Raw genomic sequence first — 27,764 nt, forward strand, 5'->3', positions numbered from 1 at the left:
GGCTCATGGCCAGTGTGTCCACATGCCTAAATTACACTCCCTCTGCCGCTGGCTCCCTTTTCTCACTTGTACCCATTTCTGCCACGAAAGCGAGGCCCTGTGAATTCGCAGCAGGCGGCATGGTGAACCAGACGGGAGCCGCCCCGCCGGCCCGGGCCTTGCGGTGCAGAGGGAGAGGCACAGACGGAAAGGATGTGATGTGCTAAAGGGATGAGGAGCCCATAACCCAGGTCAGGGTGTCTCAGAGCTTCCCAGAGAGAGGGCACCTTCACTGAGACCCGGAGAATGGGCCGACGTCCAGCGAGGCAGGAAGACCGAAGCCAGAGGCCCAAGTGAGTGGAGAGATGCGCCGTGTGCGCGGGTGGGAAGGCGCCACAGCGTCAGAGTGTCGTCTCTTACCAGGTCAGCGCAGAGGTTCAGTGAAATCACCTTCAACCTCAGGGGCCTCCTTTGTGGAAACCTACAGGGTAATTCCAAAATTTATATAGAGAAGCTAAGAACTGAGAAAGGCCAAAAGTTGGAGGACTCGCACGGCCCGATTTCGAGACTTACTAGGAAGTTCCAGTAATCAAGACAGTGATGTTTAAAAACTACGGTAAAAATACACATAGCCTGAGATCTGCCCCCTTCATAAACGTGAAGTGTACAGTGCAGTGTGGTTAACTCTTAAGAGCAATTTGTACACCAGACCTCTGGACCTTTTGATGTTACGTGGCTGGAACTTCACATCCACTGAATAACAGCTCCCTGCCCCCGCCCCAGCCCCTGGCAACCGCCATTCCACTTTCTGCTTTGATGACTCCGACCTCTTTAGAGGCCTCATAGGAGTGGAATCGTGAAATATTTAACCTTTGGTGACTGGCAGGTTTCACTCAGCATAATGCCTTCAAGCTTCATCCGTTTTGTATCATAGGACAGGATTCCCTTCCTTTTCATGGCCGAGTAATATTCCGCGGCAGGCACATACCACCTCCGTCCACCCACCCATCCATCCTAGACGCGGAGGTTGTGTGGCTTGGCTGCGGTGACTACGCTGTGGTGAACACGGGCGTGCGGCTATCTCACTGAGATCCTGACTTCAGTTCTTTTGGATAAATACCCAGCAATGGGGTTGCTGGGTCACAGGGTAGTTTTATTTTTTGAGGAACTTCCATACTCTTCTCTATAGTGGCCATACCACTTTATACAAGAGTCACCTGGGGAGTAGGTTCAAAATGCAAAATCTTGGGCCTGGCCTTTCTCACTCTCACCAGGTGTGTTTTTTTAATTTTTTATTTTAAGCTAAGTTTACTGAAGGATAATTTACGTTCAGTAAAATTTTCCTTTTGTACGTTACAGTTCTATGAATTTTGAGAACCTGCTATAGTCACGTAACCACCGAAGGTATTTCGGTCACGGATATTTCCCCCGTGTCCCTTCGTGATAAATCCGCTTTCCAGACTCCTTGTCTCTGGCAGCCACCGATCGGGTCTCCGGCCCTAAGGTTCTGCCTTGTCCAGAACGTTATATCCACGGGGTGACGCGTTGTGCAGCCTTTTGGGTCCGACTTCGATTACGTACGAACATCACGCTTTTGCGAATCGCTCTCGCTTTACCTATGTTCCTACGTGGGGGAGCCATGGTTCTTGACTATCCCAATGGCCGCACTCTCCTTACATTGCCTAAGTCGTGCTCTCGCTCCAGGTTGGGGCTGAGAATGGCCGGGTCCCCCGTGGGCTGGGGAGGGGATCCCTTCAGAGGGGTAGACGAGGGGTGGGGTGGAGGCGGTGTAGGGGCCGAGGCCCCAGCGCCTCACCGGCAGGATGGCACCTGGCGCCGTGACGCGATGGCCTGTGGGAGAAGGGGACCTGTGGTCACGTGGCCTGGCCGCCTTCGCAGCCCAGGTCTGACGTCTGGCTGGGCCACCCCGTGGCCTTTCTAAGCTGAGGCTGTCCTCTGACGGGCAGGGGCTGTCAGGAGGAAGGCTAAGCTGCTGGAAAAGCTGGCTGCCCTTGGGGTTGGAAGCTAAGGATGCTGAATTAGTCGTTTGTTTTTTTGTTTGGTCAAGGGAGGGGCTAATCTAGGTGGGAGGGGGTGGGACCCGGGGGGCGGAAATTGCTCTGTAACGAAGACACAGAATTGTTAGTGTTTGCTTGAAGCTGGATGGAAATGTTTTGTTTTGCTTTGTCTGGGCGGGTGGGGAGGGGGCCCTGGCGCGGGCTGGAGGGGAGGAGCTGCTGCCCCCGTGCCCAGGAGGGCCGGCGCTGACCTCCACTTCACACCGCCTGTGGTGTCGGAATCCTCCCGTGCAGACCTCCCCGCAGCACCCGTCATGACGCTGACGCGCTTTGGGGACCGGGTAGAGGGCCGTGTCCGCACCCAGGGGAAGGCGGGCCGAGAGGACGGGCGAGCCCCGGGCCGCAGCAGGAGTCAGGATCAGAGGGGCCGAGCCGGCAGCCGCGGGCACCCCCGGGCCCCTGGGGCGGCTGAGGGACCACAGTGTAGGACCAGCGGCCGCGGCGGGACAGGGCGGGAGGTTTGAACGAGAGCACGCCAGTGACGAAGGAAACTCGTCACCGGCCTAAGAGAAAGCACCTTCCCACGAACGCCTTTAAAGTCACACGTGAATTCAAGCCGGGTCGCAGGTGAGGAGAGTTCCCGGAGCCGCGCGCTCGGTCTCCTCCGCCGTGGACTCGGTTCAGGTGGACACGCGTGACCCGGCCCCGGCCAACTCGGCTCACCGGGCAGAGCACCAGTGGCAGCCGGCAGGGCCCGGGCTCTGCCCCCGTCGGGCGCGCCTCAGGGGCAGGTTTGGCCCCGGCCCCTGTGCAGCAGGCACCCGACCGGTGATGTTTCTCTCTCTCCGGCCCCCTCTCCCTTCCACTCTCTGAAGATCAATGGAAAAAAGTATCCTCAGGTAAGGATTAAACTGCCCCCCATGATTTGGACATTAGAGATAGTTTTAAAAAATGCCCCAAACGTGCCATCCTGACACGGGCAGCTAGGATCCCACGGAACCGACACCCGGCCCAGTGGCGGGAGCAGAAAGCAGCGCCGGCCGGGGTGCTCGGCAGACTGGACAGGTGTGAGACAAGGGACAGGGCCGCGGGGCCAGGAACGGGAGGCGGCCTGTGGGGGGACACCGGGCACGGGACACAGGTCATCCTTCCTCACCATCATCACTACCCAGAGTGAGGGTGGCGTGTGCGCTCTTTGGGGGGGTGACAGTTGTGACAGTTGCAGGGGTTGGGGACCTCGCCCAGTCATGGCCCTGGCGTGGCAGAGCTGGTGTGACTGACCCATGTCAAGCTGCAGGTTCTGCCCCGGCCGGTGTGGCTCAGCGGTTGAGCGTTGCCCCCGTGCACCGAGGGGTCGCCGGTTCGATTCCGGGTCAGGGCCCAGGCCCGGGTTGCGGGCTCGATCCCCGGGGGGGGCCTGCAGGAGGCAGCCAGCGCATGTCTTGCTCTCACTGATGTTTCTGTCTCCCTTTCCCTTCCTCTAAAAATCAATAAAAACATTTAGGAAAGAAATCAGTCAGGTTCTGCCCATCCTCCGAGCCGCCGCGTGGACCCGCGAGGAAACTGACACTTCGCGCCCGAGCCTCGTTCCAGTCTCGTGAAAGCGTCGTGTTTTCCCCGGAGAGCTTTGCAGAAAGCTCCCCACAGGGCTTCAGGAGGCGCCGAAGGTGCCCGGTGTGCGCAGAAGGGTTGAATTACGGGCTCATGGCCTGGAGCGAGCAGGTTCAATTCCTGGATGGTCGAAAGCGTCCTTCTCTGCAGGGGACCCGCTGCCGTCTGTGGGGCGACCTCAGAAATGCTGGCCCCGTGTTTCCGCGCGCGGGGCCCGCACTTGGTGCTGTGGGGCTGTCGTTCAGGGCCCACGCTAGGGGTTTTCTCAGGCCCCCGCGTTCTGACTCTCTAGTGGTTTCCAGCTTGCTTGCTTCTTTCCAGGCGGGGCGGCTGGTGCAGTTTCCCCTCGAGGTGTTAGGATTCGCTCTCACCCTGGCCGCCGTGACCTTAAAGCATTTTCATTACCGCAGTTTTTCCTTTGGTCATGTTTGTCTCTCTCTCTCTTTTTATGTAATACCCAGTAAGCTGGAGATTTGTTTTACCAAATGAGTTTAAAGGGGGAGCAGCTGGTGTCCAGAGTCCGCAGCTTTGTGGGGGTGGACAGAAGGTAAGAGCCCCCCCCCGGGCCTGCCTCTGATGTCCTTCCCTTCGGCAGGCCTGGGCGCAGACCTGGGGGCTGGCCGCGCTCCCCAGGACCCCGCAGGCCGCAGGGTTGCTGCGTGTGGCTCGCAGCACCCGGATGGAAAATGTTTGCTAGGACACTTGTAACTGTCTCAACTCGTCACTGTCATCCTAGTGGCCCCTGCAGACAACCCGGGGGCCTGATGGTCCTTCTGAGCGGCAGCCACCCACAAAAACCACACGCAGCATTTTTACTCAACACTTTAACAAGTACTTTGTGATGCAAAAGTGGTGGAATTTTGGGTACTTTCTGTAAAATCGAAATCGTTGTGGGGGTTTCCAACATCCTAGCCTGTTGTTAACAGATGATCAGCAGAAGGAAGAGCAGAGCAGTGGCTCATAAACATCCCGGGGGGCTGTTCGCCCGGAGAAAGCCCCTCCACGGCGAGGGCAGGCTCTCCTCAGAAAAACGCGAAACCCAGTTAAATGAGGGGCTTGCACGGGGTTTGTAAAAGAGATTTTAGGAGCTCCTCTGGACAGAGCATCACAGCCAATACTTTCTAACGTGAGTCTGTCTCGCTTGCCTGACTGTGGAAAAGCTCCGAGCGGACGCTGCACCGACGGGGAAAGTCTTCACTTGTTTTTCTAAGTTATCAAATTTATAAAGTCAAAGCATTGGTTAAGAAACCGGTCGCTGAACTGGAATTTCATTTTGACCTAGTTCCCAGTGTAGGGTGGCAATTATTTATCAAAGCCTGGGGAGACCGGGGTGAGAAGAGCCACCCTGGCAAGCGTGGCCTTGAGTGGGAGCAGGTCTCACTACCTTTGATGGAGCGTTAGCTTTGTGACACCTCCCTATGCCTTGTGGAAGGACCCTGGTCACCAGTCATGCACAAAAACCACCCCAAGTTCAAGCTCCTGCCGTGGAGGCCCCAGGCCTCACTATGCTGTTGGGTGCCCGAGACGCCTGGTGGCAGTCGCACGTCTGAAGAAGGAAGGACACTGCCCTGAATGCGCCCGGGGATCGTTCACGTGCGCCAGAGTCTGCACTAACCAGGTGAGCGTCTCTGAAGTCACCTGGTCACCAAACCAGCTGTATCGGTAACTGGAGTAGCTGCTGATGCACTGAGCCACCCGCCCGAACAGAAGCCACCAGCCGGCCACTCTGTAGGTTCTGCATCATTTATTAAATATTTATCCTTACATACGCATTTACAAACTTCACTCGCTTGGAATGCTGCTCTCAACACATTTTTTAGCTTTTTTTTTTTTTTTTGCAGAGAGATTCTCTTGTAAAATGAGATCCGGGTACAAAACTGAGCAACAGATACAAGTTTCCTTTCACACTCTTCATCCATCAACAGAAGAAATCATGTGACAAAGAAATAAAACCAAAACGTGGCTCTTTCACAAGAATAACATGTCAGTGTTCAACTCTGAGCTCTAATGGGGATCGGTCCCGTTTCGTCTTTTTATGGATTATACTATGCTAATACCTCGTAGCTACCATAGCATGTTGGTTCAGATGAAGAGAAAAAGAATCTACTGTTTGGACTAGATAATCTAGAGACCATCAATTATTTATTCTTTACAGCGTGACACCAAAATTCACCTAGGAGATGACACTGATTGGCCAGCAGTCTGCATTCACCCAGATGCTGCCTAAAAAGTTCCCTTTAAAAAAACCCATTAACTTCTCAAGCTAAAGTCTGAGCCTCTAATCTAGCTCTTGCTCAAAGACATAGTTTAAACAATCAATTCAGAAGCTTAAAAGTATCTCTGGAGCTAAAGTTGCTTTTCTTAAAATGAATGTGGACTTGCTACTTTGTAGCCTTGGCCTTGGAGCAGATGCCACTAGCAGCGGGAAACAGTATCAGCACAGAGAATCACGGTATAAAGTGCCCAAGGGCCTGAAACTCACTAGTAACATGATTTTGGCAGCAGCATCATTTGATATTTATAACATAGCATTGACACACCAGCTCCAAAGATGTGCGCTCCCTCTAGGACACCCGGGAGTTACAAATCCGTTGTGATCGCATAATCCGTATTGCACAGTTTTATAAAAAACATAAATACTGGCTAGGCTAGTTTTAAATACAAAATACATGTCATATAGTTTTAAATCTATACTCTGGTTCAAGTGCAAATCAGGTGCTTTCTTTAGTCCTTCCAAAAAAGGCATTTTTAATATTTTCTGGCACAAATAGAAATTCCATCATGCCAACAGTCTAATTACAATACATATATCCAGACCTTGAGAGTAGCGATCATATACATACAGTATAAAACTGGGTATTTACACATGTGCTCAGCGCAACCAGCGCCCCCGGGGGCGTCAGAGCCAAGGAGCCACGCCCACTGGTGATCTTAGAGGTAAACCCCACGCCCGGCTCCTCGCTCACGCGGGCTGCTGGGGGTTGACGTTCATGTGCGGAGGATGTCCTAGAAGGCCGATTCTCTGCTTCTGCTTCCTTTGTTCTGTCATCTGGAAAGTTAAAAAGTTTCATCATTAGCCCCAGACGCTTCCTGCACGTCAGATCGCACACCGACCCGTAGGTTTACCTCTGTGGTTATGGTTTGTACTGAAACCCACTTTCTACAAACAGTGCACCGGCCCCGGATCAGCCGCTGCCGCGAGGGCGTCCTGTGCAGCGGGCGGGGAATTCTGCGGCCTGCTCAGCGGCGCCACACTCAGAAGTACCGCCTGCTGGTGTTTCACAGAGAGCGTGACGACGCAAACGCACAGGAGTCTTGGCGGTTTCCCACATCCATTTCCAAATGAGGGCAGGACTCACTGGGATAATAGTGGGTCTTGCCATCCCGAGCTCCCTAGGATAGTAACAGTGCCGCGAACTAGCACAGCGGAGCAGTGTGCACAGCCCGGCCCCGGGATGGGCGAGCCCCCATCTGCGGGGTCCTGGGTGCTCGCTGCAGGGCTCTTGGGAAGTTCGGTTCGAGGGAAAACTACTAAGCATACCCGGGACGGTGATGGGTGTCCTCACATGTCACTGAGAATCCAGTGATAAGTCACATCACAGTCTGGCCACCGCAGACGCCGAGGGCGGCTGGGACTGGGACAGAACGCCGCCCGACAGGCCCAGGGAGCGCGCCGTCCGTCGCAGGACGGGAGGCTGGCCCTAGTGGTTGCCTGAAGACAGCACCACTCTTGTGTGGATGGGTGTCTAGGTCTGCCCTGGGTGTCTGGGGCACACTCACTTCTCTGCACTAACATCATCTTAATCCAGCTGGTCCCAGCCCTGGACTTCATGCTGGCCATTTAAGACAATTAAGATGAAAAGGCTATGAAATATACAGCAATAAAAGTGCTGTTTTGGTTTCCTAAAATGAGAGGAATCGGGGGGGGGGGGGGGGCGGGCAGTAAAAAGAACGTGGGCTTCAGAATCGGGCAGACCCGTTTCCTGATGGTCTGATGTTAACTTTCCAAAGCCTGTCCTCACAGGTGACAAGGAGAGGGTGTGTGTCAGCTTCTTAGGACAGTGTCTGTCTGTCACATGGTCCATGCTTAGGCCTTAACTTTAGCTTGGACTAATTTTTAGTACAAAATATCCTGAGAAAACATAAAACAAGACTAACTCACCTACGTTCAACTTCAAAGTGGGCATTTTTCTTACAGAAAACAGCAGTTTTCCTTTCAAATCAAAATACAATTTTTAGGCTCCTGCGAAATGCCTTTGGTTATAATTTAGGAGAGGTTCCCCCAAGGAGCCAGTGTTTCCAAGAGGCAGCTGTTTATAATGCTTTTTATGAAGAACTGAGTTGGGACGCCCCAGCTGGGCTCCAGTTCCCTCGGCTGAGTGACGGGTCTTTAGCGCCCGCCCGACAGCGCGCCTCCCGGGTTCGCGGGGCGAGCCTAGCGTGGCAGGTGGGGTAACTCTCAGCGAGACCACGGGTGCCGCTTTATCGCTCACGGATGTTGCGATTTTTACAAACTGAGGGAAAGATCCTCCACCAGCAGAAGGGCTGGGGCTCGCTTTCCCGCGGTGTCTGGAGCCCGGAACGAACTGGCACTGACTCCGAGGCCCGTGTGTTACAATCAGTAATGCACCCTCCTGCCTGACACTTTGGGTCCTTAGCTCAGACTGCACCCCCCCACGGCCCTGGGCAGGTGACCTGGAGGGAATCCACGAGAACTGAACTAAATTAAACACCTCGAGCGCTTGAACGGATTGAGAAATCTCGGGGGGCCTCACCCCCGTCGGAGGTGCTGGACTCCGAGCTCCCACCTGAGGCTGGGGAGCTCTCAGCTGGCAGTGGCCACGAGAGCTGCTCCCGGAGTTTGCCGGTATCGGCGACGGCCTCGCCGCGTCACTGTCTCCCTGCCTGTTCCTTACACCAACTTCCCTCAGCTCTCCAGAGGTCCACGCAGCCCTTCTCTGAAACTCAAAAGCCTCTAGAGCTGTTTCCCGCCTAGTGACCCCGAGTCTTCACCCGATGGCCCGCTTCCCGCCCGCCTCTGACATTGCCCCCCCCCCCCCCAGCGGTGGTCCTGCCCTGGTCTCCCAGGTCGAGGATGGTCCCATTGCCCCTCACAGCTCCAGGCCGTAGGTCAGGGCCGGCACACGGATCTGACCGTCCAAACCCGGTTTTGATCAACTGTGGCCTTTCAGACAGACTGGCTGTTATTTAAGTGACCAATAAATAAGAAACAGGGCAACCGCTGCAGCATTGGGCCCTCCCTGCCTCCCTCCCTCCGGCAGTTAGTGCTAACGGGACAGTCCCCTGCACGAAAGCCGCCAAGCGCCGTAACACGCTAACGTGGCCTGAGCTTTCAAGCCCTTCTTGTGTTCCTACGAGCAAGGGCCACTGTCCTGTAGGGAGCCGGTCACAGCTTCAAGAAAGCGAACCCCCTTCTCAGCATCTGCTCTTTTGCACAGCGAGGAAAACACACCGACAAACTACAGTTCTCAGGTCAGCCGCCGCCTCGGGGCGGGAGCAGGGGAGCCGCATCGGTTTCCCGGTCTCCTGGGGGGGGACTCCGAAATGAGAGCGAGGCACCGCTGGGCGACACCCGGAGTGGCAGTTCTAACCCGCGGTTCTTGGCGGTAACAAACTGGGGGCACCGATAACCAGGTTTTTACTAACAGCCCCCTCCTCACACTGGCGTGTGAAGGAAACCAGCCCCCGAGCCGGCAACAGTAACGACGAAAACCAAGACGTTCACTCCCAGCTGCCACGGTCCCGTCGCGCTCATGTTTGGACCAGCAGATCTGAGAACATATCTAAGCGATGAAGCAATTTTCTTATCTCCCAGCACTTTCACCAGTGAATGGCATTCTTTCATAGCTGTTTAAAAATACCCATCAGAGTTCCTCCCTCGGTAATCACTTGCGGGGCTTTGTTTTTCAACGGAGACTTTTCCCCATCGGGGGAGGGGCAGGGTTCTCACGGCGGCTGTGAGGAACCAGCAGCTACTGTAGCACGCGCGGCTCCGTATGCGGAACAATGTAACACAGCCGAGCGTCACACACCAAAGTTAATAAACTCAAGCCTTTTCAACAAGTTGATTCTCAAGTAAATGCATTAAAAGCTGTTACATAATCGAAAGAAAATGTCTGATTCCTGCTAGAGCCATTTCTCCAATAGACACAGCTCTGCTGAACATTTCCTGCAATCCCGGGCACTTCAGAACCCGAGCCGATCGAGCCTGGCAAAGCCCCTTGAAGAGATACCACTGGTTTCCTCACAGTTCTCTGTGGCCTGAATATCTTCCGAGAAAAACACAGTCCAATTTCAATTTTATTCACGGGGGAGAGGTTTCCTGAAGAGCGGTTCCAACCGCCAGCTTTAAAACAAAAACGCAGGAAGGGCCGGGACCAAGCAGTTTAAACCACACCGGCTCTGCTGTCGCTTAATGAGCCTGAGGCCGTATGTCATCAAGTTCTACATGTTTTGTTTAGGCCCGGATTTTGGCTTAAAAGGAACCACTCTACCTTGGGTTTTACAGACGCCAACTGCACTGTGCTCAGCTGGGTCAAGAGGCGACAAGTTCCCCTCCCCAGTGTCTGGGTGCCTGGCGGGAGTTCTGAACCCTTGAGGCTCTTTTTAAAAAAATGAACAAGAGTTTGAACAGTAAACCACGGAAGCAAACAGGGTGCCACCCTTGTCCTTCAACCATGAAAGACAAAAACGTGTGAAAACAAAAATGCACATGATGCAAAAGATCAAACAGAGGCTGGAGGCCCCGGGGTCCCAGCCCTGAAGTCACCTGAAGCCTCTGGTGCACCGCGGCATCCTCACAGGTAGGACGGGGGGCTTAGGGGAGACACACCTGCGGTCCCGGGCACCCTTCCACACCCACGAGCCTCTCTGGGAGTCCCCAGCTGAGCTCGCACCCTCACCCGGGCTCTTGGGATTGCCAAGTGCCCATGAAGCAGCCTCAGAATCACCCTCAGTGAGCGATTCCACACGGCAGGTTCTAGCGCGGAGCGGGCCAGGGGCCTGCAGAGGCTTGCGAGGTGTCGCCACCGAGTGCCCAGCGGACGCTCGGTTCAGACACAACTAGAGATGGCAGCGCTTCGCGGAGCGCGGCCGGCTCCTCGGCTTAGGTCTGTGTCACATCAATTTCTGCAAATTCTTTAGCATCTAACGTAAAACATGTGATTAGACTGCAATTCCTGGAACCACAGTGTCCAAGGGGCGTGGATGGCAACACAAGCGTGGGGAGATGCGCTGAGGGGCTCGCCCTGCTCTCCGGGGCAAACGGAGGCGGCGGGGCAGAGAGGGTGCCCGGGAAGCAGCTCAGCTCAGTCTGCGAGTGTTCGTCAGAGGTCTCATGGGGGCAGAAAGTTAGCGAGATCATGAGCAGGGGAACCTAGTCAGATCCCCCCTGGGATTACTCATTTAGGCCATTGCAGGTGGCGGCCACGCTCTGCGCGGTGGGGCCTCTGTAGCAAGGCCTCTGTTCTCACTGGTTTTTATTCCTGTCAATCTGTGTGAAAGAAAGCAACTCGAGGCCCAGGCATCCGGGGGCACAGCCTGGAATAAGTTAGCGGGAGAAGAAACAGAATTCCCGGGAAGGCTGTTAAAGTGCCCTGTGCGCCGTCCCCAGGAAGAGCTTGTTCTGGATGGGCCTTCGCTCGCCTTATGCCCCTAAGCGCAGTGAGCCACCCGTGGGCGAGCCTCGCACCCACCTGCAGGGCAGCCCTGCCCGGTAACCGCGTCTACGGAGCTGATTAAAGTCTCAGAACCCGCACGGAGCGCTGAGCTGTCGCCGTGTCTGCCCGGGGTTTCCTGGGCAGCCATGGCCAGGCACCGTTCACCACCCAGGGCGTGAGTCCCTGACACGCAGGTGGTGGGAAAACCTGCCCCTGCCCCTTCCAGGGGCAACGCGTGGGCCTCGGGGACAGGGAGCAGCTGGGCGTCCACCTGCAGACCCTGAGCTCTGGGACGGGGGACATGCCTGGTTGACCCGCGGTCCCGGCACATGATGGACCATGGCAGCCGCTCAGTGAGGATGCGGCCAGTGAGGGAGCCGTGACTGTGGTTCATCCCCGAGGCTGAGTTTAAGTATCTGAGGAGCTGATAGATCCGAGGCCAGGACGGAGAACCAGACGCACCCTGGATCCGCTGCGAGTGGACCGAAGAGGGTCATACGCGTGTTCCCCACAACAGCAGGAGTCCCCAGGCTCCACTCGGGGGTCTGTTTTCCATGACAGCCCTGTCCTTAGGGGCACTGAACAGTGTCATGGGCTTGTCCCATTAAGGGCAGTGCAGGGGACACTGGTGGACAAACACAGTCCTGTGTGGCTCGGCTTCTTTTCTATCCAGGGGACAGAAATGCCAGCCTTTTACCATGAGCAGGATTCACTTTCTCATCACATTTGGGGGGTGTCTGGTGTGTGTGGTGTGTGTGTGTGGTGTGTGTGGTGCACACACAGCAGACGGGCCCTCTCTCCGTACCTGGTCCTTCAGCTCGGACAGCTGGCCAGAGAGGTTGGTGACCAGCTTCATGGTGGACTCGAGCTTCTCCTGCAGGTTCCTCAGCTCGTTCTGCTCGCCCTCCGAGTCGCTGCTGACCAAGGACATGGCTCTCATCCGGGGGAACCAGTCGAGGTTCCTTTCCTAGAATCACGGGGGACAGAGTGGGGGTCACGTCTGGGAGCTGAGACAAAGGCCAGGCTACCACATCATGTGGTCTTGGTGACATCTTAACTGAATGTAACCGAACTCTCTTAATTCTTAGAAGTCACGTTAAAATTAAATGTAGGGGAAAAGCAGGCTTTCAAGCAGGGTTCCCAGTCACCAACGTGAACACTGCCCCGCGAACCTGAGCTTCACAACCACAAGGCTCACGTGTGCCGAGTTTAGAGCTGTGGCGAAACACACGTAACAGAGCCACGTCCACCACCCGCAGATGCTCGGCTCCATGGCGCCTCCACCTCCCACCCCGCAATCCTCGTCTCCCCCACCGGAGGCTCGAGCCGTGAAACACGGCCCCTGCCCCGCAGCGCCTGCGGCTTCTGCTCGCCCTGGGCTACTCTGGACGCCTCGCTCTGCGGGCGTATTTTTAAAAGCATTACACTTGGAGAATCATCTGCAAACAGTCTGGAGGTGGAATGAATGTTAAGATCCCAAGTGCCTGGGTTTACCAGGTGTTCGTGTGAGGGTATGTGCGTGTGCCTTGTATGTTGTTGTGTGTGTCTGAAGGCGCAGCTGTGAGGAGGCCGACGGTGGTGCCCGGGCTCCCTGCTCGGCCCCCGAGGCTGTGAGGAGGCCGACGGTGGTGCCCGGGCTCCCTGCTCGGCCCCCGAGGCTGTGAGGAGGCCGACGGTGGTGCCCGGCTTCCCTGCTCGGCCCCCGAGGCTGTGAGGAGGCCGACGGTGGTGCCCGGGCTCCCTGCTCGGTCCCCGAGGCTGTGAGGAGGCCGACGGTGGTGCCCGGGCTCCCTGCTCGGCCTCCCTGTCTGTGCATCTGTGGAAACCTGTCCTCCCCTTGCTCCCTCCTTCCTGTGGGGATGGCGGCTGGGTGCCGCCAGGGGTAAGAAAGGCCCAGGCAGGGCCCTCCCCGAATCCCGGCCTCGACCCCTGCAGGCACCAGGCCGCTCCTCCCCACCCGCCCGTCTGCATGGCGGGCCCCACACCTGTTCTATCCAGAGAGGCAGGAACGACCCATAAGGGAAGCTCGGCCATCAGGAGACGGGGACACCTGACTCCACACCTGTCACTGTCACCTCTCACCCACGCGGCCGACCGGGCCTCACCAGGACTGATTCCAAGAGACGGTCTAATACAACCGTGCCCCCCTCTCCCCACCAGCACACGCACGAGGTTGGTCACTGCCGCTGTGTACACTGGGGGTCCGGGGAGTTTTCTGTTAGTAAATATTTCCTGATAGCGTCTCCGGCTGTGTGGACCTCAGGGTGCCCTTTGCACGGCTCTGCTACTGTAGCCCAAGACCAGCCATGGCTGACATCAGTGGACAGTGTGGCTGGGCTCCCATAAAACCATCTTCGCTGGTTGAATGCTCACTCTCAGGGGGCTCACGGGCCACGGAGGGAACACAGGCGGTGCAGGTGGTCGGTGAAACCACAACCCCCAAGCACAGGCCGGCCCAGCTGTCAGAGGCCCCGGTACCCGCAGAGACTGCGACACATCCTCGCAGACTCACCCCCGAGGGGACAAGCTGAAGAGGAGAGGTCCACGGTCTCACTGGGCTGAGGGGTATGTGGGTGCAGGGACTGGGAGGGGACAGATGTCATCCCAGCAGGGAGTCCAGAGTCCTGACCCCCAAAAGGGACAGTAACTTGTGGGGGGGGCATCTTTCAAAGGGGACCCTGAGAATGGCCTGGTGGTTACAAATTGTAAATGGCTATTACTGAATATATATATTTGGGAAATATTTGATAGTTCTTTAGATTCAAATCAAAAGTGTAAGCCCCATGAGCTCTCCTGGAAGAAAATATATAAAAATATAACCCACACACAGCCGCAGACAGAAAGAACCTGCCTTTTAACGCATGCATTAGTCAGTGCTGAGCGAGAGAAAGTGTTTTTACATTGAACCAAGATGATGTCCTGGAGCAGAATACAAAATTGAATCAAAATTTAAAGATAAAACCTGAGATTTTGAAGAAATGTCACTTGCTGCCGGCCACCTACCCCGATCCTAGACAGACAAACCGTCAACAATTCCTTCAATGCAGAAGTCCGTGTGACCGGTGACGACCACATAGGTTCCCCACCTCGCCTTCCTCCAACCTTAATACCTAATGAAGAGCTGGGGGGGGGGGTACTAACCCCAACCACACATCAGCCCAACGCAGGGGGCACTGCCAGCTTCACCCTGAGAGGGTGGGTCCCAAACCCAGGCCCTGGGTGTTGCCAGGATGTTAATTGGCCACGCTGGGCTCTTAAGTCAGATCTCGAATTCCCAAGGAGCATCCTGGAGGTAAAACTAATGAGCCACTCTGGCCAAACTGTCCTCTCGATTTCCCTGTGGCTCTGCACCCCCAGGGCCCCCGTCTGCAACCACAGGAGCCCGAGTCTCCAGATGACCTCGCAGAGACCACCCAGCATGAGCACGGCAGAGAGACGCCCGCCTGCCCGCTGCCGGCCCAGCCGGCCCACAGGAAGGCCCGGCCTGTTTCAGGCTCGACGGCCCAGGGCCGCCCGCCGCCCAGGGCTCCCCGCCGGCAGAGCCTGGGGTTTGCATGTTCGCAGATCCTGCCTTCATGTCTCTTCAAGATCAAAACCGTCTGTGTCTCAGCTTCTGCTGCATTTCTGAGAAAGTCAAGTTCTGCCGAGACACTGTTTATACGTGACCTCGTCCTGGGGAATGTGTGTGGTCGAGGGGTGGGGCCCGTGGTTGCTGGGCTCACTGAGCATCTGTCGGCCGCCTGTCGCTCGGGCCTGGGCCGCCCCTCTGCGTCCCGGCTCTCCGGCTGCTGGCATGGCGCATACCGATGGCATTAGGCACCGTCTGCCCGGGCAGCCCCGCCAGCGCGGTCCCGGCCGGGCGGCTTCCTGTCCTGTCAGCGGAAGCAGCTGCCCGCGAGCCCGGCCCGGCTGGTTTGTGGGTGACGCTGGAAAAGCCCCTGCAGAGGCAAACGGCCCGGGCGGGGCGGCGCTGACCTCTGGAGGTGTCCTTGACTGGAAAGAGGGAGGGTGTGCGTGTGGGGGGACAGAGACGGGAGGGGGAGAGACAGAGACACAGAGGAGGAGAGGAAGCTGGAGCAAGGTGCAAGCGCTAATGGCTCTGAGAGGCTGCTCTAAGAGCGGGCGCGGGGATCGGTCCCTGCTCAGAGCTGAGCCCCGGGCAGGGAGTTCTGTTCCCTGCAAACGGCGAGCGCACTGCTAAGTCTGCTCATCCACAGCCGCACTAGAGGGCGGAGGGTCTTTTCCGGGCGGGGAGGGGAGAGGAGGGGAAAAAGAAAGTGTCATGGAGAGAAGAGGGGCCTGGGAAAATGGACCTGTTGCTTCCCTGCCCTCCAGAGTCCCCTCTGGGGAGACGCCGGCTGCCCTTCCAGGTCTCATCTTACCAGGCGCGATGACACAGTGGGTCTTTCTGGGACGCCTGGGGATGCTGAGGTGCCAGGAATGACGAGAGGGCTGGGGGTGACCTGGAAGCAGATACTTGGCCTCCCCGTGTGTCCCAACCCTTAGAAAATGCCTGGAAGAGGCAGGAGGAGGGTCGAAGGTCACCCTTAACTTTCAAAGGCAGAGACAGGAGACAAACTTGAAATCATTTGCCTCTTTGGCAACTTAGGGTGACGATTTCCATCAAAGAGGAAGAACAGCCTTCAGAGCCCCCTTTCTATGATCACAGCAAAGAGCAAAACCCAACCTGGCCCCTACTGCTCTGGGTGAGAAATCGTGATGACGATCACTGACCACGCTCAGTGGCTCTGCCGTTGCCATTTACAGTCTCTCTCATGCGTTTTAAAGAAAGCCAAACTGCAGAAACAGACTACGGACACGGTGAAAAGATCAGAGATTGGGGGGGGATGAGGCCGGGCACAGAGGGCACCCAGGCCACGTGGAGGGACTGTTCCACTTGAGGCTGCAATGCTGATCCATGTTATTATGATCCCAAGTGAACCCAGGGGTAAACTGTGGTCTTCAGCTAGTAACAGTGTATCCAGCTGATGAGAGATCCATGTTGCCTCATCAATTGTAACAAATACAGCGCAGTAACAAAATGTTAATAATAGGGAAATGGGGGGGGGCGGGGAGTATGGGAACTCCACACTTTCTGCTCAGTGTGTGTGGAAACCTAAAACTGCTGTAAAATAGTCTAGCAATTAAAGAAAAAAAGGCCAACCCCTGTTCCTTCTGTCTCCAAGTCCCACACGATGTCCCCACAGCTGGCAGGTGCATTTCTACAGGATACGTGAGGACAGTGTCAGGAGGAGAGACAACGGCCTGGAGTCAGGAGCTGAGGATTCAAGTCTTGCCGCCCATCGCGTTCCCCGGCTGGTGAGCGAGTGGATGAGACATCAACCAGCCTAGGTCTCTGCGTCCTTCGGGATCAAAGGCTGAGATGAGAAGGTCCCCGAACCCAGAAGTATGCAGAGCTGGCCTGGAGTCAGCCTGCAGCCGGCACCGAGCCCCATGTGGCCGGCTCCTGCCTTCCCTTGGGTACAGCTCTAGGCCACGCTTTCTCCAGCGCGGCCACTCCCAGGTCTAGTGTCCGGGTGGCTCTTTGTGAGCTCAGAGTGACATTCCTCTGACAGGCCGAGTTATATAATCTCCAGCTGCGCTTGGGAGGGCGGCCTGTCCTCCCTAGACCCAGTTCATGGCTGTTCTTGGACGATACAGTGCCGCAGTGACGCCCGTGCCAGCAGGGAGGGCCGCACCCAGCTCTGACGAAATCCTGGGAGAAGCCAGCTGCAGAACCACAGCTGAAGTCATTTGGGGCCTCAGGTGGCAGGTTCCTGGCCTCCCAGGGCCGTGAGAAGGCAGCATTTACCACTCAGCCACGTGGCTGGGTCCTGGGCACCTGGGCCGCCAGAGGCGGGAGCAGGAGGTCACGGAGGAGAGGAAGGTGGGGCCGGTGGCCTTAGCCAGACGCGGGCAGGCCCGGGCCACTGGAGATCCCTGATCAAGACCAGTCAGACCAGTTGGGCCCGGCAGGTGTGGCTCAGCGGTTGAGTGTCAACCTAGGATCCAGGTGATCAGGGTTCGATTCCCGGTCAGGGCACATGCCCGGGTTGCAGGCTCAATCCCCAGTCGGGGGCGTGCAGGAGGCAGCCGATCAATGACTCTCATCATTGATGTTTCTCTCTCTCTCTCTCCCTCTCCCTTCCTCTCTCTGAAATCAATAAAGCTATATTAAAAAAAAAAAAAAAAAAAAAAAAGGACCAGCCGGCCCAGCCTGCCCTCTCGCAGCTGGCTCAGGACCATAGTGAGGCAACTTTCCCTGCGCCGTCTCTTAGCTAAGAAACCTACCAGAACGTTCCCAGAGCCTGTGTGTGGCATTTCAGCCACTGCCACTGGGTTTCCCCTATGCTTTTCCTGATCCCATGAGTTTTAAACTTTGATCTTACTCCCTTCCTAGAATAATGGGCTTCCTGTTGGTTGATTTAAGTCTCCTTAAGCTTCCAAAGCTCTTCGCTGTTGTTTCAGGGAGGTCCTCGGCGGTCACTTTTGCACACACGTGCACACACGCACACCACCTGCCTCCCTGCTGAAGTGCTCCGCGCACAGGGCCGGTCAAATGGTATTTACTGTCCACGGGCTTGCATGTGGGCTCCTTCCAGGCAGACCGTGGCTCTGCTCCATTCGCTGTGACCAGCTGGGCCCGGTCATTCTCCACGAAGGTCAGAGTGGGGATGGTTCACAGGGGGGAGCAGGGAGGCGAGGCAGCCGGGGGCCACGCAGGAGGCTGCCCGTGAGGTGCGCAGCGGAGGGTGACTTCATGCCCACAGGGCAGCATGTGCAGGGGGCTGGGCGGGGGACTCGGGCTTGGCAACCTCTCTGTGCAGCTGCCACGGACCCAGCGCAGTGCTCAGGGCGGGGCGAGAGCGGCCTGCCGGCGGGGAGGTGCGTCCAGCAATGCTGACACTCTGTTTCCAGCCACCGGGGCACTGTGCCCAGTCCCTCCCCGCTCTCCCTGGCACCCGTGCTCTTGAACTCTGCCCCGGTGTCGGCCACCGTCAGAGGGCATTCTGGGAGTCCTGTCGGAGGGCAGCGCGGGCGGTGTCCTCACCCACGGCGAAGGGCTTTCGGTGCCCTGGGGACATCGTGACCATGGCAGACACCCAGGGACGGCAGGAGAGCCGAGAAAAGCCCTACCAACGTGGACGCCTCTCCTTCCCGGGACGCAGCAAGGTGTCCCCACCAGAATCCAGAGTAACGCCCCACCCACCACCGCACATCTGCCCAGAGCAGACGGTTCCCACGTCTCCACATCACCGCATCACAGCCAGGCCCCGCCTGCCGGGCGCAGAATGAAGCAGACGGGTGACAGGTGACAGAGGAGAGGTGAGGGAGAGCCAGGTGCGTGCCCTGCTGACTCTCCCCTGCGCTATGAAGTCCTGTCTGCCAGGGCCTCCCAGTGTCCCATGTCCTTGAACTGCGACCCCATGGTGGCTGTGTGAATGTTCACTCTACTCAAGCCGCCTCCGCCCCTCCCGCCTGCACATGCCCAGGGCCTTGCCTTGATCTATGACCCGCAGGAGCTCTGGGTCTCGTGTGGGTCCCGAGACACTCCCCTGGCCCTCACTGGTGTCCCTCAGGCGGAAAGCTTGTCCTCACTTTGGAAAGTGCTGCCTGCAGACCTGACAGTGCCAGGCTCTCGCTGGGGTCAGGGAAGGTGCAGGGCCCAGCTGGCTCCCCTGTAAACAGAGTTCGTGACCCAGGCCGGCTCCCCCGGTAAACAGAGGTCGTGGCACATAGGTTTTTGGTCCCCATGCTGACCTCTGCCCTTGCTAACACAGGGCTTCCTGACTGTGCTTCCATCTCGTCAAACACAGATAAGGGCGGTGGGGCCCCGCCCTGATGTCACAGCCCCTCACAGGCGCTGAAGCAGTGTTTAATCTGCTAATGGAGTTTATTTGCCTGGGAAGTTTACCCGGGAGGTGTTTTCAGGCAAAAAGGCGTTTTGGACGTGAACTGACAAGGGCTCTCAGCAAAGTACTTTCCAGGCGTGTGGGCTCCTGAACCCCCCCATGGGAAAGCAAGCACCCCACTATCTCTCGAGAGCACCCGAGTTGCCGCCGGGACCACGTGATCTGGGAAACTGCTGCTTTGCTTTCAGATTCCTGGACAACTGGTTTCTGAAGACGGCGAGTGAACTACTGTAACATGGAACAAACTGGAAAATCTGGACTGGAATCTGTGCACGCGTGCGTGTGTGTGTGTGTGTGTGTGTGTGTGTGTGGAGGGGGAGGGAGGGAGGGTCTACTGTAGCTGTGAGAAAGCAGCAGGCTTAGAGGGTGATGGATGGAGCTCTGGTGCTAATCATCAGGGCGTTACACCCATTCCGATGAGTCACCTGGGTGTGGACGCCCATGTCTGGCTGTGGTTCTAGTGAACTGTCTTTCCCCTTTAACTTGCACACCCCACTTTCCCCTGAAGCGGCCACCAAGGACCTGTCACCCCCGTGCCAAGCTCGGGTGAGGGCAGTGGATGGATCGGATTCCAGAGCCGGCATCCCCAGGTGTCTCAGACCCTCCTGTGCTGGAGCCGGGCTCTCCTTCCCTGAACTAGGCCATTTCCACGGCTGCAGCACTCAGGGTGGGGGATGCACCCCACTGAACCCACAAACCCGAAGGGCTCCCGTGTTGCTGATGTTTGTGCCAGCCGGGCAGCATTGCCGAGGGAATCCTCCCCACGCTTCCCCCGCCTCCTCTGAAGGTGGACACCTCCACACCATGGGGGGGCTGGGGGAGCCACAGCAGTCGGGACAACCAGGTGGGCCACACCACACGCGGTGTAGGGACAGCTCGGTGGGCTCGGCCTCTAGACCTGGGTTTCATTGAAGCTCAGCTCCAGCATCTCCCAAGAGTGACCCTGGGGGAGCTTCTCAGCCTGCCCGGGCTGTGGGGTCCCATCCGTTAGATGGTAACAGTGCTCTGACGGGGATGAAGCGGGGTCACACCCGCCCGGCGTCTAGATCAGCGCACAGTAATTAAACACCACCTATGATCAGAGTTACTCCCCAGACCCCCCACCCCCCCCAGGCAGCGCCTCTTCCAGGACACTTGCCATCCGGGGGGCAGGTTCTCCCGTCAGCTCACTGACCAGGGTGGTTGTCGGTTAACCTGCCACCTGGAGAGGAGCCGCCACAGCACCCAAGACATCAGGCAACATCCCATCTGATCACCCAAAACACCCAAGCAAGTCACTCAAAACACCTCCAAACTGAAGGACATACATGCATACGCACAACCCGTGGACACGAACAACAGCGTGGAGAAGGCCTGGGGGGCGGGAGCAGGGTGGAGGGAGGCAATGGGGGAAAGATGGGGGGGGCATCTGTAATACTCGCAACAATAAGGGTTTTAAAAAAAATTCATCACATTATTTAGAAACAACAACAATAAAAAACACAGCACAGGGTCCCCAGGAAGGCCAGGCAGGGTCCAAACGAGAAAACCAATCAGCTGAACTAGGCCAGGCGATTGTTTTCTAAAGACTCCGCCCTGAGACCAGGTCTTATTTAAGGCAAAAAAACAAAATACAGACAGAAACAAAACACCCATGATCAGGAAGAGGGGCTGAGAGCAGAGGTGGAAGTGGGGCTAAAACCCCAGCCCTAGTGACTTGGCCACGCGCTCCTCTCTCTGAGCCCGTTTCCTCCTTTAAAATGGGGATGTATCGCCTGCCTGCTGCTTCCGAAGGTCACTGGGGATGACACACAAAGGCCCAGGGTCCAGTGCCTCGTCCATGACGGGGGCTCAGCGGACGGCCGAGGTTCCCCGCCTTCCACGGACCTGCCCTGTGCCCGGGCCCTGCTCACCTTGATCATTTCTGCCACGTAGCTCTCGGGCCCCGTGTACTCCGTGGAGTCCTTGACCTTGACCAGCACAATGAAACACAGGTAGTGCCACATGTTGTGCTCTTCCTTGATGTGCTCCTCAAAGGTGACAGTCTTGTTGTCGAACTTGTCTCTTTCCAAGCCTGGAAAGAGCCAGAGGGGGGCCCAGGTGAGCAGCCCTGGGCGGAACCCTCGCCGCAGACCCGGCGCAGAGGGCTGTCTCCGCGCCCGCCTTCAGAGTGGGCGCCGGGGCCCTGCACCTCACGGCGGAGCACCGGCCCAGGCGGGCCACGGAGCCGGAGTTCTCGCGGCCGGGGAGGGAACATGAGTATGTGAGGGGAGGGGGCAGAATAAATGCTGCGATGCTGACCCAGGAGGAGAAGTACCGGTGTGAGCCCCCCGCTTTTCATACAGGTAAAGAAATGGATACAGAGGTGTGTGCGGATACATATATGTGTGTGTGTGCATACATGTATATTCACACACACATAGTCATATAAGCTGGCAGGAATGAGCACACCTACCCCCAGATCTTGGCTTCTAAAAGCCATTCTCTACCAAAAAGAACCAGGGTTCCTTGGTTCTCCCGTCTGACAGCAGGCTGGGTCTGGGAAGGCCCAGGCGAGCTGCAGCCTGGATTATCTCGTGGTGTTAAAAAAAAAACAAAAAAAAACCACTAAGGAAGTCCATTAAGAATGACGGTGACATGACAAACAGCACCAGCTCGCAGGGACTCTCAGTGGGCAAATCCGTGGCCATTTAAGCATCAAGATAAATGACTAAGAAATTATAATCCGCTACACGGAATGAAAACCTATGAACCCACCCTGTCACAAATACAAACATGCAAATATACATATGTAGGGAGACGAGAAAGCTATACTTTAAAACAAAAAGCCAAGAAACGCACGAGAGTAATAAAATAAGAAACCGCCCTTCGGCAGCCTCCTAACAGCCTTCGGACAGGGATCAGCAGTGGGCTTCAGCGAGCGCACGGATGTTTACTTTGAGGAACAAAGTAGTTACATTGTTTCAACATTGTATCCAAGCACCTCCCCACACAATGGCTCCTCCTTGCAGAGAGAAAGTAACTTCATGGTGGGGTAGAAGCCTCGTTACCCCCAACCAAGGGAGCAGAGCTACCGTGACCAGGGACGGGCGCACCGGCCTCCTGGGCCCCGCGGCGACGCCGAGGGACGCTCGGGCACCCGGCCACAGCGAGACCCCGAGACGCACTCATTTCAGGTCCTGCGGGATCCCACGTCTGCTCCCCGGAGCCCCGCTCCGGCCGCACCCGCGCTCACCGCAGATGAAGCACGTGGTCTTGAGGATCTCCTCCTTCTTCTGCTTCTCGCTCCTCAGGTCGGCGAAGGTGTCGATGATCACCCCAAAGATGAGGTTCAGCACGATGATGATGACCATGAAGAAGAACAGGAGGTCGTAGATGACTCTGGCGGCGAACAGGGGCTCCTGGGGGAGGCGGCCCAGTCAGCTGCCCCGCCCTGGTCCGCCGGAGGGACTCGCACACCCACGCAGACACCCCGTTCTGACTCCCCGTTCTGACTCCCGGGGAGCCCCCCGAGCCCCCACACCACCCACCGGCCTTTCCTGGTAAAACCCGAACAGGGTGTCGCACGTTAAAGGCCCCGCCACGCACTGCGCCTCACTCCTGCGTTTCAACCGAGCCCTCCGAGTGCCGCGGGACCCGTGGGGCCAGGGCCTGCCTGGGAGCTCGGGGTCGTGGGCGCGCGTCCGGGCGGGCAGACCCAGCCCGAGGAGCTGGTCACTCGCGTGGGACTGGGGGACCAGTCCCCCCGCGCGGCGCCTGTCGGCGCCCCAGCCCGCCCACCGCCCGGTGTCCTCCCCGGGACGCAGCCACCTCTTTGGACGGCTTCCTGAGCACGTCGCCCACGCCGCCCCCGCTCCGCAGCCCGTGGCTCAGCACGGTGACGATGCACATCAGCAGGGTCTCGCACGTGTGCTCCTGGTCCTGCTCCGTCTCCTCGGCGGCGGGGAGCAGCTCTGCGGGCACAGACGGGGGCAGGAGGAATACAGTGAAGCCCCCGCGGCGCAGACCCCTTCCGAGAAGCTGAGGTCGTCTGGTCAGCTCTGCGTGCGTCACGACCCCCGCTCGTTTCTCCAGCGCGTCAGAACTGCCCGCCCACCGTCGCGTCTGAAACGCCCCTTCTTTCAGGTTTCAGACTCCAGGCCCAGCTCTTGGCAGGCGTTTGACCCGAGAAGCCGCAAATACGGAGCGGCAGCCTCTTCCCTCAGCTGAGGGTAAGGCCACGGGACCCGGGCTCCTCACCGCGGGTGCCGAAGGGGCGAAGCCCAGCAGGTCCTCCGGCTGAACCGCTTCATGCTGGAGGCCGCCCGTTCTCACTGGTTTGGGAGGAAGGCCCAGGCCCGGCCGCCTCTGCTCTTCTCCAGCTACAGTGAGGACGTCTTGCTAATCTCATCACATCCCTCCCTTCAACAATGTCCAGTCATCCTTCGGATGAAATTTAACCTCCTTAGTCTGACATGTAAGACCCTTCGTGATCTGGCCCTTTGTCAGCCTCTCCGGCTTCATTTCTTGCTGTTCTCCTTCCTCGTAGCTGGTATCTCCCTAAACCTGCCGGAGTCGACCCCCCAGCCTTCAGAGAGGCTGGTCCCTCCGACCGAACGCCTGCCCCTCCGCCTCCGCCTGAGATTCTCCCCTCCTTGGTGATAGGCGTACTGCACTGCCAGGCTGGGCGCCTACCTTCCGTATCCCATCCTTATGCTCAGCGTTTAGCAGCCCTCAGGGGATCCCAGGCTGCCCGCCTGCCTCCCCCACTATGTCGCTGTATCTTAGCGTACAACCCGGTCCCTGGCAGACGGCGGGCGCTCAGGAGGTACTGGCTAATTCAACGAAGCTGGTCTGTCTTCCCCTGGAGCCTCCTGTCTCCCTCTGCTCCCCTAGCCTGTCCCCTCTGCCACTGGCCTCGCTTCTGGTTTCATCTGATGCCCACATGACGGGCACCACCTACGCCCGTGGAGGGGCCCGGCACCCACGGGGGGCCTCAGGCAGTGAGGTCCTACCTTCCTCGGGTTCAGGAGAGGAGCAGTTCTCTCCGGTGCCCACCCTGCACACGCCCGAGTACAGCAACTCGCTGGCCAAGCTCTCGCCGGCTTCTGGGAGAGAGAAGGACATTCTGTGACACACAGTCTCACGGCAGGTGGCTCCCCGGCTCCCGCACACGCATCCACAGCGGGGGCGCAATTCACAGTCCCGCTGGGTGATCTGGGTGGGAGAGGGGCCAGAGACGCCAGCCACCTGGGAGGGCGGTGTCGTTGGGCAGCCGGTCCACCTCCAGGATGAAGTCGTCTTTGAAGAACAGGTAGCCCACGATGGAGAAGAGGTAGACCAGGATGAGCGCCAGCACCGCCGTCAGGATGATGGAGCGCCCGTTGCGGGTCACGCTCTTGATGACGTTGAGCAGGGTCTCCTCGCGGTACACCAAGTCGAAGAGCTTCACACACAGGAAAGGGAGGCGATGGGACGGCGTTAGGACGCCCCTGCGCTAGATGCGCACCGGAGCCCAGAGCGAGCACCTGCCTCACGGGGAGCTCGCGCTTCTGGAAGCTCAGGGGCGTCCCGCGCTCGCCCGCCCGCCCGCTTCACCCGCGCCCGGCTTCACGGGGGAAGACGAGACGGGGGAAATAAACGGGGGGTGGTGGGGGGCGAGCGCTGCGGGCGGGGGGGGGGCCTGCCTCGCTAGACCCGCTCAGCGGTCGCCGCCGAAAGCAGGGTCTGCGACGAGGGGGACACGGGACACGCTCCCGGTTTTCCACGTGTGACGCCGCGCAGCGGGCACTCACCAGCAGGCTGTAGAAGAACTCGTGCACGAAGAGCCCCATGGCGCAGATCAGCAGGTACAGCAGGTGGTAGAGGAACTCGACGTCCAGGACCATGGCGCGGTAGCCCCGGGTGAAGGTGCCGCAGTTGCCCACGAAGCTCATCAGAAAGATGATCTTATTGCAGACCTGGGAGCAACCACAGGGTCGGCCACGTGAGCGCGGCGGTGCCAGGCTCCCCGCGAGCTCCGGGCGTGGTCACGCGGACGCAGGTCAGCGGCTGCGTCCAACCCGAAGCTTCCTTTGCACCGAGCGCCCAGCAAACCCACCCAGAGCCGCCCTGCGGACCCACGTCACCCGCGGCTGCTTTTCAGGCACATCCCAGGGGACGCACCCAACGACCTCAGGGCCACGGCAGCCAAGTGGCGCTCGTATGTGACAAAACAAACGCACACTGAAATCATGCTCAAAACGAGACGTGAGTCATTTCCGACATCCTCACGGCCGGGCAGACACGGGCGCCACCCGACCCACCGGCCCCGCGCGCGGCAGATTGGAGCGTTTTCCGAATGTTACGTCCGGGGCAGGGCGGGGCGCGTGTGACAAGCCGCCGGCAGCTCCTGTCCCCGCTGCTCCCACTTCCACAGGGAACGTGGGAATTTTCTTGGGGAAAGAAAAGCAGGGCGCGTTTTCTTTCCTGCCTCCTCGGGGACGCAGCCCTGTCCCTGCGGCCGGGGGAGGGGCGGCTCCCCCCTGGCCGGTCAGAGCATTACCCCTGCCACCCCCGGCAGTAACGACGGGCCCAGGGGCAGGCACAGGACCGAATGGAGCCGGTGACCCTCCTGGGGTCCGTCCTGGGACTGCGGCAAGGGACAGTTGTGCTCCTTCCGCGACCTTGAACCTGAGACCGTGAGCTCGGAGCTGCGGCACCATGGAGCCTCCGAGAGCCGCCAGCGCCAGCCCCTGGGCCCTGCCCCTCCTGCCCCCTCGGTCGGCGGCAACACCCAAAGCCAGGCTTTCGAGCCTCGGCCACCAGTATTTTCTCCGCTGCTTACACGGTGGATTGGGTTCTGACACCTGCTCTGAAGGCTGACCTACTGTGTGACAGTCCCGCCTTGGGTGGAAACCACCCAGAAGCCCGTCTCCAGCAGCTGACAGACACACCTGGCTCGGGGAGGCTGGGGGGAGAGCTTCCAGGTCCCGCTCGCAGACGGGTGAACGCCCGGCCTGCCCGCGGGTGCGTCTAGTACCCTGACCTTCACCGGTGCGGGAGCCGCCGCAGCCGAGACTGTCGCCCATCCGACGAACTGTGTTGATTCGGTTTCAGCAAAGAGAAGGCCACGGTCTGGCTGACCTCCCGGGACCCCGACGCGCCAGGCTCCTGCCACCTCCCGACCCCACGCCTCCCTCCCACCCGCGCCCCAGCGTTCTCTGCTTCTCCCAGCAGCTCTGTCCTGGCCGTGGGCCCCGTCTGTCCCCACTTCCTAGTGTTCCTGGTCTGACACCTGCCTCTCAGCCCCGTGTCTCTGGAGGGCGCCCCAAGGACCCCGCTCCGAGCACCCGTCCCAGCTCCGCAGCGCCCGGGCCCTCCGCTCCCATCCCCCGCCCCGCGCTCCCGCTCAGCTGCGGCCTCAGGACCGGACGCTCTGTTCATATTTGATCCCCGGATTTATTGGCGAGAATCTCTGGTCCCAGCACACCTGTGACCGGCTGGGCAAAGCTAAGTTAGATCTCAGCTGCTCTGCCCTCCCTGCTGAACGCCTGAGGATCGCTCCCTAAGGCAGAGCTCGGCTGTGCCAACGGGCCGTGCGAGGGGTCTGCCTCGGCCCCGCGGTTTTAACAGTGGACCCAAACGATACTTTTCTGCGCCAAAACCACAGGCCAAGGGTCGGGGGCCGGTGAGGAAGGTGTCCCCAGTCCCACATCAACAGGGAAGCGGCTCTGAAGGTGTCTGCACTCACGTTGAAGGCTCCCAGGAGAAAGAGCGTGGGCTGCAGCCCCACGGAGAAGATCAGCCGCAGGATCGTGGAGGCGATCAGGGCGCGGACGCCGTGGGGCTTGGGGAGCGCGATGACGATGGCCAGCGAGACGAGCATTGCCGTCCACAGCAGCCCTGACCAGTGCGGCTCCAGCGTCCCTGCAAGGACAGGGCGAGTGTCACGGGCCAGCGCCTCCCACACGCACAGGCGACCCCGACACCGCTCGGCCGGGTTTCCTTCCGTCGCCTCTCTGCCCGGACGTGGCCCGTCACACCCACGTTTTCACCTCTAAACCTTCACGTGTTCCTTCTACCTGCGACAGTCTCTCTCTTTCCTGGCCACCTCAGGTCTTAGCTGTCACCTCCTCTGCAAAGCTGCCCCCCCGTCCCCTCATGTGCCCGGCGCCCCTTTTTCTCTCGGTTCTCCGTGTCCCCTGGTTATCCACGCAGGACACTGCTTTTTTAGTGCTCGCCTGGCACCCAGCAGACAGGCACCCATCACGTGCTTGTTCAAGAAATAAAACTCAGGCTGTGCCACGCTCTGCTCTCGGGGAAGGCGAGGGGAACCCTAAACGTCTGACCTCTGTGGAGTGTGGGGGGGAAGGTGCAGCCCCCCCGGGCCGGGCTCCTCAGGGAAGGGCGGCAGTGCCCTCCGCGCCAGCACCTCCCTCATCGGACTCTCCTTGCGGGCAGAGAGCTGACACCAGCTTCTGTCGCCTCCTGCTACCGCGAGTTCTATTTGGAGTGTCCCACGAGACGGCCTGTTATATAACACGAGCCGACGTGGCTAAAAATACAGTTCTGTAAAACGTTCATTAAAAACACCCGTTTCAAATGCTGTCGCATTTCGCGTCTCC

General features: G+C 58.5%; 1 protein-coding gene across 4 annotated transcripts in view; it reads right to left on the reverse strand.

The window, feature by feature from the left end:
• Window positions 1-5,330: 5,330 nt before the first annotated feature.
• ITPR1 (inositol 1,4,5-trisphosphate receptor type 1) overlaps window positions 5,331-27,764 on the reverse strand; it is a 181,795-nt gene continuing 159,361 nt past the window's right edge. For all 4 annotated transcript variants that reach the window (XM_081159979.1, XM_081159980.1, XM_081159977.1 and 1 more), the window contains 9 exons: window positions 26,891-27,066; window positions 24,954-25,118; window positions 24,409-24,604; window positions 24,174-24,266; window positions 22,990-23,132; window positions 22,415-22,580; window positions 21,093-21,253; window positions 12,093-12,254; window positions 5,331-6,657 (listed from right to left, as the gene is read on the reverse strand). In XM_081159979.1, the coding sequence (XP_081016105.1) occupies window positions 6,571-6,657; window positions 12,093-12,254; window positions 21,093-21,253; window positions 22,415-22,580; window positions 22,990-23,132; window positions 24,174-24,266; window positions 24,409-24,604; window positions 24,954-25,118; window positions 26,891-27,066 (1,349 nt within the window). In that variant the 3' untranslated portion in view covers window positions 5,331-6,570. The remainder of the gene's footprint in view (window positions 6,658-12,092; window positions 12,255-21,092; window positions 21,254-22,414; window positions 22,581-22,989; window positions 23,133-24,173; window positions 24,267-24,408; window positions 24,605-24,953; window positions 25,119-26,890; window positions 27,067-27,764) is intronic.

Source organism: Miniopterus schreibersii, assembly GCF_964146895.1.
Source record: "Miniopterus schreibersii genome assembly, chromosome: 15".
Classification (NCBI taxonomy): Eukaryota; Metazoa; Chordata; class Mammalia; order Chiroptera; family Miniopteridae; genus Miniopterus; species Miniopterus schreibersii.